At 45.9% G+C, this 12,113-nt stretch overlaps 1 protein-coding gene across 1 annotated transcript in view; it reads right to left on the bottom strand.

Annotated features, from left to right (window-relative positions):
- Positions 1-12,113, bottom strand: part of SLC25A30 (solute carrier family 25 member 30) — a 97,495-nt gene that overhangs the window by 51,254 nt on the left and 34,128 nt on the right. The window contains exon 4 of the mRNA XM_082247398.1: positions 3,339-3,433. Coding sequence (XP_082103524.1) covers positions 3,339-3,433 — 95 coding nt within the window. The remainder of the gene's footprint in view (positions 1-3,338; positions 3,434-12,113) is intronic.

Raw genomic sequence — 12,113 nt, 5'->3', positions numbered from 1 at the left:
CCTTTTTTTTTTTTTTTTATTTAGCTGTATATTTTCTTGCTACTACCATAACCTACCACTGAAGAAGAAGGAGCCAAAATTATTATCCTACTCCTAATGATCGCAGCAATGCCATATACGTGTAGGTTATTTGTACCAGTAGTACAGCCAAGAAACAATAGTGCACTTTGTTTTTTTTTTGTCCTACCTAAAACACACACTAAAAAAAATAAATCTGCCTAAAATATACTGATACATTTGACCCAAAATAGTGACCTAGACATTTTTTTTTTTTTTTTAAATAAAACGTTTTCTCTGGGGGGTGGGAAACCGGAGCAGGCTTCACAGTGACTGAACAGTAACCAGGTGACCCAGAATCTGGAGTTTCAGGTCCCAATCATTAGTACGGGGCCCGGGGGGGCTCTTGGTGAGACCCTGGTTTCTTTACTGGGAGCACACCATTCAGCATATATGTGGCCCCACATAAAAAAAAAAGCCCATTTCTGTGAGGCCGCATATTTGTGTTAAGTCAGCGGGAAGGGGTTAATCTAAGGCCCTAAAAGAGGGAAATCAATGCCAAAATTTTGTCCTGCAGCAAAAAGACTAAGATTTACCCTATTATAACATTTCTTCTCCCACTTGCAGAAAATACCACAAATATATTATAAGTACCACCAGTATGTTTATAACTATTTGGGTTATCTTCCATAGCATGCCTAGGAGCTTACATCATAACACAAACCTGGGAGTAAGGCTCCATGTACACGGGACGCTGGAAATGGCCGTTTAGGAGCAGTTGGGCGTTTTTTTCAGAAGTCCCTGAACGCAGCTCCATGTTATCTTATCTGTCCATGTACACATGGTAGTTTACAGTCATTTGCAGGCAGTTGCGTTCAGGGACTTTTTTTAGAACGCAATTATATTGCGTTCGAACGTGTGTTTCCCGACGTTTCAAACGCAGAAACGCTGCCGAACGTGACTAAACGTGATGAACCTACGTTCAGCCACGTTATACGTTTTTTTTCTTCCATTCAAAATCAATGGTTCCCTATGGGAGCCTATTGATTTGAATGGAAGTCGCACCGCAAGTCGGATCCGACTTGCGGCACGACCTGCACTGTGAGAATCTTGAGGGGGAACTCCACGCCAAAAATGGGAAAAAAACTGCGTGGGGTTCCCCCCAGGTTCCAAACCAGGCCCTTCGGGTCCGGAATGGAATTTGAGGGTAGCCCCACGCCGAAAAAACGGCGTGGGGTCCCCCCCAAAATCCATACCAGACCCTTATCCGAGCATGCAGCCCGGCAGGCCAGGAAAGGGGAGGGGACGAGCGAGCGGCCCCACCCCCCCTGGACCACACCAGGCCACATGCCCTCAACATGGGGGGGTGTTGGTGCTTTGGGGCAGGGGGAGCTCTGCACCCCCCACCTCAAAGCACCCTGCCCCCATGTTGATGAGGACAAGGGCCTCATCCCCACAACCCTGGCCGGTGGTTGTGGGGGTCTGCGGGCAGGGGGCTGATCGGAATCTGGAAGCCCCCTTTAACAAGGGGGCCCCCCAGATCCCGGACCCCCTCCCTGTGTGAATGGGTATTGGGGTACACTGTACCCCTACCCATTCACCCCATAAAAGATAGTGTATGTAAATAATGACAGGAGACGTTTTGGAAAGTTTATTAAAAATCTTCATCCGGCTCTTCGGGGTCTTCTCCTCTCTGGGGGTCTTCTGCTCTTTTGCTGTCCGCCCTTCTGCTGTCCTCTCTTCTCGTCTTCTCCTCTCCGGGGGTCTTCTGCTGTCTTCTCTCCGTGGGGTCTTCTGCTCTTTTGCTGTCCGCCCTTCTGCTGTCTTCTCTCGTGGGGTCTTCTGCTCTTTTGCTGTCCGCCCTTCTGATGTCCTCTCTTCTTGTCTTCTCCTCTCCGGTCTTCTGCTCTTGTGCTGTCGGCTGTCGGCTCTCCTTCTTCCTCCGGTCCTCCGACGACGACGTCTCCAGCGATTATGCCGGCCTCTGGTCTCTGCAGCTTATTATATAGCCATTAGGGGCGTGGCCGCCAGATGACGTCATCGGGAGACCACGCCCATTGTGTCACATGTGACGTCACATGTGACACAAGGGGCGTGGTCTCCCGATGACGTCATCTGGCGGCCACGCCCCTAATGGCTATATAATAAGCTGCAGAGACCGGCATAATCGCTGGAGACGTCGTCGGAGGAGGACCGGAGGAAGAAGGAGAGCCGACAGCCGACAGCACAAGAGCAGAAGACCGGAGAGGAGAAGACAAGAAGAGAGGACATCAGAAGGGCGGACAGCAAAAGAGCAGAAGACCCCACGAGAGAAGACAGCAGAAGACCCCCGGAGAGGAGAGGACAGCAGAAGGGCGGACAGCAAAAGAGCAGAAGACCCCACGGAGAGAAGACAGCAGAAGACCCCCGGAGAGGAGAAGACAAGAAGAGAGGACAGCAGAAGGGCGGACAGCAAAAGAGCAGAAGACCCCCAGAGAGGAGAAGACCCCGAAGAGCCGGATGAAGATTTTTAATAAACTTTCCAAAACGTCTCCTGTCATTATTTACATACACTATCTTTTATGGGGTGAATGGGTAGGGGTACAGTGTACCCCAATACCCATTAACACAGGGAGGGGGTCCGGGATCTGGGGGGCCCCCTTGTTAAAGGGGGCTTCCAGATTCCGATCAGCCCCCTGCCCGCAGACCTCCACAACCACCGGCCAGGGTTGTGGGGATGAGGCCCTTGTCCTCATCAACATGGGGGCAGGGTGCTTTGAGGTGGGGGGGTGCAGAGCTCCCCCTGCCCCAAAGCACCAACATCCCCCCATGTTGAGGGCATGTGGCCTGGTGTGGTCCAGGGGGGGTGGGGCCGCTCGCTCGTCCCCTCCCCTTTCCTGGCCTGCCGGGCTGCATGCTCGGATAAGGGTCTGGTATGGATTTTGGGGGGGACCCCACGCCGTTTTTTCGGCGTGGGGCTACCCTCAAATTCCATTCCGGACCCGAAGGGCCTGGTTTGGAACCTGGGGGGGAACCTCACGCAGTTTTTTTTCCCATTTTTGGCGTGGAGTTCCCCCTCAAGATTCTCACAGTGCAGGTCGTGCCGCAAGTCGGATCCGACTTGCGGTGCGACTTCCATTCAAATCAATAGGCTCCCATAGGGAACCATTGATTTTGAATGGAGGCAGAAAAACGCTGCTAAAAGCAACGTGGCCAAACGTGCAATATCGCAAATGGAAAAAGCTACTGAAAGCACGTTTAACAGCTGCTTTTTCCCGGCGTCAGAAATAGCTTTGCAGGACGTTTTTTCTAACGTCCCGTGTACATGGAGCCTTACGTGACAAAATAAACTTTATACAAACCTTCTGGGCGCTCAACAAACAATCTCTTCAGGCTCTGATAAGTGCCGATTTTAATAGTGCCATATGATGCTTGGCGAAGCATTGCTGGTGCAATCCTATGCAGAAAAAAATAAAGTCCGTTAAGAAAACAAAAAAAAAGGCAAAAAAAAGCAAACAAAAAAAAAAAAAAAAAAACCTCGGACATTTTTTCCTTCGGGAGTAGCCATTTATGTGACATTACAGGCAGGCACCGTACCTCATTCAATGATAGTAATACACACTTATACAACATACAGCCCAATGTAAAAAGGCCAACAGCATTATGAAATGGACACTGAACAGGGGCTAAAAAGCCAAATCAGACCAATGAAGTAGAGTGGTAAATTTTTTGGCAAGAATCACACTTTGCTCCATAATGTGTGTTTAAATTTCTTTTTTCCATTAGATACATTTATAACTGTACATTATGCTTTCTGCATTTGAGTTACCAAAAACAAAATATAGATTGAGCTGAGCTAAGTTTTAAAGGCTGCCTTCACACCTGAGAGGTGCATTTATTTTTGTTTGTATGCACGTTTTTGTACAGTGTTTTTGAGCTTTGGCATCTTTTTATCAGCCAATAGAGAATACCCGTTTCATTTGTGGATATAATTTTCAACTTTGTCATCTACTTTTCAATTATTTATTTATTTATTTTTTTGTAAGGGGTTAGGGTTTTATTTTAATGAAATGTATTTTGTTAGGTTAGGATTAGAGTTAGGACATTAATAGTAGTGTTATTTTATAGTAGGATTTATTATTTTATGATTAATATTTATTATTTTTTATTCAATTCTTGTAGTATTTGAGCAAAAAAAAAAAAAAAAGGCAAACTGAGAATCAAGCGTTTTCATGCATTTCTATGGGAAGGAAGGAATCTTGAGCTTTTGAGCGTCAGGCGACTTTTTGTAGAAATGTGAGCAATCTCCAAAGAGTATAAATCGATTTTTTTTCCTCCAACGTTTGAGATTCTAGCTTCAAGCTACAAAAACACTGAAGTGTGAATTGGGCCAAAGTGGTTAAAGTCAAAAATTGGATTTTTGACTTCCTGTAAATCCATTTCTCTGATGTTCATTGACAGTCCCTGATTTTTCATAACCATAGGGTTATACTGCCCCCTACACGAGTAGGACACTAAGCAGGAAAAAGCTTGACCACACTTATAGGCAGTCCCAGGGGGTATACACCCATTCTAAGCTATAGGCACTCAGTTTTGTTACAAGCAGCGTCAGAAGAAAGCCAACTCCAAAGAGGAGTGGGCGCTGTGTTTCAACCAGCAAATGCATGGATTTTACAGTAAGTCGAAAATCCCATTTTCTCTTACGTTCATTGACAAGACACAGCTCCTTATTCTTAACCATAGGGACATCCCAAAGCAGTGTTAAAACATAAGGGGTCGGAAAACCTCAGAAAAAAATTCCCAAGGCTAACCATAGCCAACCAGGTAACAGAGCTCTACCATTAACAACTGGAGCTCACCTGAAAAACAATACAAACTTAAAGAGGACCAGGTCCTGTTAACAGCAGCCAGCAAAACCTTGCGGCCAAAAAGAATCATCCACAGATGCAAACACAACCACTTTACAAAAAAAAAAAAAATAACACTTTGTAAAAAAAAGTGTGCAAAACCTGCGTCACTGACTCTTTGAAGGACGGAGAGCCCAGGAGACACCAAGCGCCCTAGTAGAGTGCGCCTAAACAGGGAAAGGAGGAACCAGACCCCTGATGCAATAGGCCTGAACCACCTTCTGTCTGATCCATCTGAAATTGGTAGCAGAAGAAGCAGACAACCCTTTGTGAGGTCCGTCCGTGAGCGCAAATAGAGAGTCTGACTTCCTGAAAGACTCTGTAGCTGCCAGGTACACCCTAATTGCCCAAACCACATGCAAGGCACGCAATGCAATTTCCTTCAGATGTTTAGGCATGGGACACAGGGAAGGCAACACGTCTTCATTCAAATGAAAATCAGAGACCACCTTAAGGAATGACGGACAGGGGCGAAGAACCACCTTATCCCTGTGAATTACCAAGGAAGATGGACAAGATAACACTGTTAATTCCGACACCCTGAGTGCAGAGGCGATAGACACTAAAAAGGCCACCTTCTGGACAGTGTAAAGCCCCGTACACACGTACCGATCGTCAACCGAACGATCGGCCGTCTTTTGTCCAGGGCTGTCGTGTCTGTTGAAAACTGCAAAAGACTGCACACGAATTTTGTCGGTCAACAACAGCCGACTGCAGAAGTGATGTCATGTGCTGGTTAACTTTCCGTGTGTTTTTTCTTTTCTGAACATGCCCAGTCTTGCAAATCTGCTGATTGTCGGCCGAACTCTGTACTGACTGGCGAACAATCGGCCGTTCTGGTGTTGGCCAAAAATTTTAATGTCTACACGACAGATTCTTTTCGGCCGAAAGTGCGCTGTCGGTTGTCGGAAGCATCATACTAACAAGCCTACAATCGGCGGATCGGTCATCGGCCGAATATTTACGGCCGACAATCGGTACGTGTGTACGGGGCTTAAGCAGGGTAATCTCCAGAAGATATCTTCAAAAGCAGGCTTCTGTAGAGTCGAAAGCACCAAATTTAGATCCCAAGGTGGCAACGGAGCCTGCACTGGAGAAACCAAATTTCAGGCACCCTTAAAGGCACGCACCAGGAAGTGTGTTGGAAAAAGAGGGCCAAAAGCTGACATCTGGCCCTTGATGGTACTCAAGGCTAATTTCTGTTCAATCCCCGTTGAAAGAAGGTCAAGATCCAAGCCACCGAGAAGGAGCGAGGAAGAACCCCCACAAATTTTCCACCCTGGGAATATGTACAGCGGAGAGCGGAGTGGAACAAACCGTTCTGCCCACCTTAGAATTCTGGCTACCTCCAGAGCTGTCAGGACACTTCTTTTGCCCTCCATGGTGATGGACATATAAGCAACGGCCATGGCATTGTCAAATTGGATCATTGGACAGATCATCTTCAGGGTTTTCCAGTGCGCATTCAAACAGTCTGATTGTTCGGAGTTCCCAAGACATTGATGGGGAGTCTGGACTCTTCCAGCATCCAGATCCCATGAGCAGAATGCTTGCCAAGGACACCTCCCTAGAAAAGGCTAGCATCAGTGGTGACCACTGTCCAATACAAGGGAATGAATTTCCCACCCGAAGCGCTGGAGAACAAAGCCACCATATCAGGGGCTCCTTCGTGCCCCAACACGGCTGGATCTGATTGTCCAGAGACCGCGGAGTCTTGTCCCAATTGGTCAGAATTTCCCTTTGCAGGGACCTCCTATAGAACTGTGCAAATGGAACCGCCTGGAAGATAGACACCATGGCAGGCCCAGCACCCGTATGCAAGTCCGGAGGGATGACCATTTGTTGGGACAGCAGGAGGCGAATTGCAGCCTGCAATTTCTGGAGTTTGTCCAGAGGAAGGAGTACTCTGGCTAAGGCCGAGTCCAGAGACAGGCCCAGATAGTCCAGCTTCGTGGACAGAACCAGAGCAGATTTCTGAAAATTCAGAATCCAGCCAAAATCTCGTGGAATTCGTATTGTGATCGCTAGGTTCTCCACAAGAGCAGAGGGAGACACTGCTCGCAGAACGAGATAGTCAAGTAGAACAGTGCCATAATCCCCTGTTGGTGTAGCAAAGCTAGCATAGGGGTTAACATTTTTGTGAAGGCCCAAGGAGCAGATGCAAGACCAAAGGGTAATGCCACAAACTGATAAGGTTTCTCTCCCACAGCAAATTGGAGAAAACGCTGGTGACTGGCGCATATTGGAATGTGAAGGTAGGCATCCTTGATATCGATAGAGGCAAGGAAATCCCCCTGATGCAGGGATGCCATCACTGTTCGAATGGACTCCATTCTGAACTTCTGTACCTACACAAAGCAGTTAAAGGCCTTTAGGTCCAGGACTGGACGCATTTCGCCTTCCTTTCTGAGAACTGAACAGGTTTGAGTAAAAACCCTGAAAACGTTCCAAGGTGGGAACCGGGACAGCCACCCCTTGAAGGAAAAGGGTCTTGTACCGCCACAAACAGGCCCTGTAAGCGGTCTGGGGACAGGTGCAGGTTGGAAAGAAAAAAAACCTTGCCGGGAGGGGACAAGAGCGAAACTCGTTCTTGTAGCCGGCTTGGCAAAGACAGGGGGGAGCCGTTCCCCCTCCAGGTCACGGTGTAGGAGCTTAGCTCACTCGGTCAGAGTTTGCGACAGTAGGGCAATGGTGAATACCGACCTCATTGCGGAACCAGCCAGAGTGTACATAGTGCTGGCCACAGCCTCCGCCTTCCTGTCAGCCGGACCCTTAAAGGCTGGGGACTCTTCAATCAGAATCCTGTTTGCCTTGTTTATTCTGGAAACGCGGCCAACCTAGCCCAGAGCTGAGCTCTGTGCGCGCACGCTGGCCAGACTGGGGTATGTTGATTGTATTACTCCTGACTAGGCATTAAAAAAAAAAAAACTGAGTGGCTATAGCAGAGAGAAGAAGGAGTATGCCCCCTGGGACTGCCCATGGGTGTAGCCAGAATTATTTTCTGCCTAGTGTCCTACACCTGTAGGAGGCAGTATACCAAATGGTTATGACCATCAGGAGCTGGAGTCCATCAATGAACGAAAGAGAAAAAAGAAAAAAAAATCTCCCCCGCAGTGGAAGCAAAACCATTTTACTTACCTGAGCCTCCACTCCCCCCCCCCTCCCCGCAGATGGCACTCCCCATACCTGTCCCTTGGTGTCAGCATGGCCAATGCAAGGCTATTGACCTGCATTGATCTTGGACATCAAGACCTTAGATCACCTGAATGTAGGGGAGAAGACTCTGCAAAGACCAGTCTAGCAGCGTGAAGGACAGTTAAGTAAATATGCTTTTCCAAGCCCCCTTGACCCAGCCAAAAGGAGGAATAAGGTTATCTGGAGTGGAGCTTGACAAATGAGGAAAATGGGTAAGTGAACTGATGTTGAAGTCACGTGATCAGTGACAAAACACGTGGGGAGGAGCTAGGCAACTCTGGTATCAGAGGACAGGAAAACTGCATTTCCCAAGAGATTGTTTCACATACATTGAGGTTTTAAACTTTATTCAATAAATCCATTGGTTTATTGAATTTCCACACTGCAGTGGATTCTGTATCGGCTCGGAGTTAACTTTCCATTAGGATGCAGCAGTGCACAGGAGATCCTAAAAAAGGCACAGCTAGCCACCTTTAAAAACTAAGTGAGCAAATTAGATTTCTGCCAAAGCTGAGGGGGACTTTCCACATTATCCCCAAAATGATGGCAGCGCATTTAGATCTACATTTGCGTATGTCACATTATGAAGGGGAGAGTACATCTGTAATCACGGCACAGAGTGTGAAGATAGATCTAGCAGCACTGGGACTGTAGGGACAAAACCTTGTGTGAAATTTTTAAAGGGACTTAAAATCACGTTTATTAATTTGTGAAGAGCATAAGTGTAGCAGACTGGGGACATTTTGCATGTTTATTATAACGCACTAGTGTAGATTTCACTTGGTTGATCTACTGTACATGTTTGAAGCGTATGCTGTCGTTAACACTTTATTTACTAGGTTTTGTTTTTTTTCATTACCTACGTATGTCATCAGCACAACGCTTATTCCCTAATCAAATTTACTGACTGTACTGCTAGCTTTGCAGAATTTAGTTCCAATTAGACTGTATTGTAAGAGCTCAACATACAAGCACTTGGATTTGGGTGAAGGGTCAGTCTGGTGTTTGTACATTGCAGACGATTTTGTAACCGGTATAAAATAGGTCATCTCAGAGAGAAAGGACTTTTAGTAATAGTCATCCGTCTGGCCACTCACTACAAAAGGATAATGAACATGCATACATTGCTTCAGAACTATGGTGTTTAAATTACAGAAAATACAGCACAAAAAAAATTCAAAAACATACACACGTTCAAGAGTTTGGGGTCACTTAGAAATGTCCAATTTTTTAAAGAAAAGCCCATGTTTCTTCAATGAAGATAACATTAAATTAATCAGAAATACAGTCTAGACATTGTTAATGGGGTAAATGACTATTTTAGCTGGAAACAGCTGATTTTTAATGGAATATCTACATGGGTATACAGAGGCTCATTTCCAGCAACCATCACTCCTGTGTTCTAATGGTACATTGTGTTAGCTAATTGTGTTAAAGGCTAAATTGATGATTACAAAACCCTTGTGCAATTATGTTAGCACAGCTGAAAACTGCTGTGCTGATTAGAGAAGCTATAAAACTGGCCTTTCTTTGAGCTAGTTGAGTATCTGGAGCATCAGCATTTGTGGGTTCTATTATACTCTCAAAATGACCAGAAAAAGAGAAATTTCTTCTGAAACTCGACAGTCTATTCTTGTTATGAGAAATGAAGGCTATTGCATGCGAGAAATCGCCAAGACACTGAAGATTTCCTACAACAGTGTGTACTACTCCCTTCAGAGAACACCACAAACCGGCTCTAACCAGAATATAAGGAGAAGTGGGAGGCCCCAGTGCACAACTAAGCAAGAGGACAAGTACATTAGAGAGTCTCTAGTTTGAGAAATAGATGCCTCACAGGTCCTCAACTGGCAGCTTCATTAAATGGTACCCGCAGAAAAAACGCCAGTCTCAATGTCCACAGTGAAGAGGCGACTCTGGGATGCTGGCCTTCTAGGCAGAGTGGCAAAGAAAAAGCCATATCTGAGACTGGACAATAAAAAGGAAAAGATTAAGATGGGCAAAAGAACACAGACATTGGACAGAGGAAGATTGGAAAAAAAGTGTTCTGGACAGACGATGTCTGTCTATAATGGATTGACCAGCGCAGTCAACAGATGCTAACCCTATTGAGCTGTTGTAGGAGCAGCTTGACGTATGGTATGTAAGAAGTGCCCATCAAGCACATCCAACTTGTGGGAGGTGCTTAAGGAAGCGTGGGGTGAAATTTCTTCAGATTACCTCAACAATTTTACAGCCAGAATGCCAAAGGTCTGCAAGGCTATAACTGCTGCAAAAGAGAATTCTTTGATGAAAGCAAAGTTTGAAGGACGAAATTATGATTTCTAACCTTGTCAATGTCTTGACTATATATTTTTTATTGATTTTGAGACTCATTCGATAAATAAAAAAAAAAAAAGTGTGAGTTTTCATGGAAAACATGAAATTATCTGGGTGACCCCAAACTTTTGAACGTATAATATATATATATATATATATATATATATAACCATTTTAGCAATAAAGGTTACAATCTGTCTGCATTGGATTGCTATTCAGAGGATGTTTGACAGGCGGCTAAGAGGTGATACGTTGCCTCCTCACCGCCTGTATTACCCCTGAAAAGGCCATACAATGGTGCTGCAATTACACTATATTACCTAAAGTATTAGGATGCTACCTTTACACGCATATGAACTTATGGCATCCCAGTCTTAGTCCGTAGGGTTCAATATTGAGTTGGCCCACCCTTTGCAGTTTTAACAGCTTCAACTCTACAGGGAAGGCTGTCCACAAGGTTTAGGAGTGTGTCTAAGGGAAGGTTTGACCATTCTTCCAGAAGTGCATTTGTGAGGCCAGGCACTGATGTGGAAGAAAAGGTCTGGCTTGCAGTCTCCGCTCCAATTCATCTCAAACAAGTTCTATTAGGTTGAGGTCATGACTGTGCAGACCAGTCAAATTTCTCCACCCGAAACTCGCTCATCCATGTCTTTAATCGACCTTGCTTTGTGCACTGGTGCGCACTCATGTTAGAGCAGGAAGGGGCCATCCCCAAACTGTTCTCACACAGTTGGGAGCATGAAATTGACTAAAATGTCTTGGTATGCTGATGCCTTAAGAGATCCCTTCAATGGAACAAAGGGGCCAAGACCAACCCCTGAAAAACGACGCCACACCATAATCCCCCCTCCACCAAATGATTTGGACCAGCCTGGGACAGAGAAGCGAAAGAAGACGCAATACAGTTATAAGCTTATCTCTGTCACTCTGTGCTCTCATCCTATCAGCATGCTTTTCAATCTGCACATGAACGGATTGCATCCTTGTGCTGCTGCGTCCCCTCACACTCCAGCCCTGCTGTACAAGGACTGCAAAAGACTGATACCTGAACAAATGTTTTTACTGCTTGCATTTAATGATACATTAACGATTACCAAGCTACATTCATTTATGCCTTTTACACCTGCCTAGAGTTCAACGTTTAAAGCAGGCATGTCCAACCTGCGGCCCGGAACCCCAGGCAATGCGGCCCACTGCCACCTGGCAATTTTTTTAATTTGCTGGGGAAGGAAGGAAGTCGGGTCGGGGGCATGGCCACATCGGCTTCCAACTAACAGTAGGCAGAGGCTGCTTTGGAGGGGAGGGGGAAAGGCGAGCATGTGCAGTGTTTCTGACTTCTACCACCATGACCACTTCTTCAAAATCACTGAAGTTGTCATGGTGGTTAGAGTGTTCCCTTAATATCACTCAGAAGAAGTAAACCTCTGTATACTGATTCCATTTGATCATCCTCTAGTTGTGTTAATTAGTGCGGGGGGTGCGGCGGCATTTTATTACTTATATACCTTAACTATAGTATATATTTTAGATGCGGCCCGAGAAGATTTCTCTACACTCAATGTGGCCCAGACAAGCCAAAAGGTTGGACACCCATGGTTTAAAGAGAATGGGTCATGTAAAAAGCATTGAAGTTGCCTCTGCAAATCTCACCTTCAGAAAATGCAAGTTAATTGGCTTTCTCCCTGGCCCTCTTGCCGCAATACCATGGCTTTGATT

Source organism: Pelophylax lessonae (assembly GCF_965119305.1).
Source record: "Pelophylax lessonae genome assembly, chromosome: 2".
Lineage (NCBI taxonomy): Eukaryota > Metazoa > Chordata > Amphibia > Anura > Ranidae > Pelophylax > Pelophylax lessonae.
This window is presented reverse-complemented; position numbering and strand designations above follow the sequence as displayed.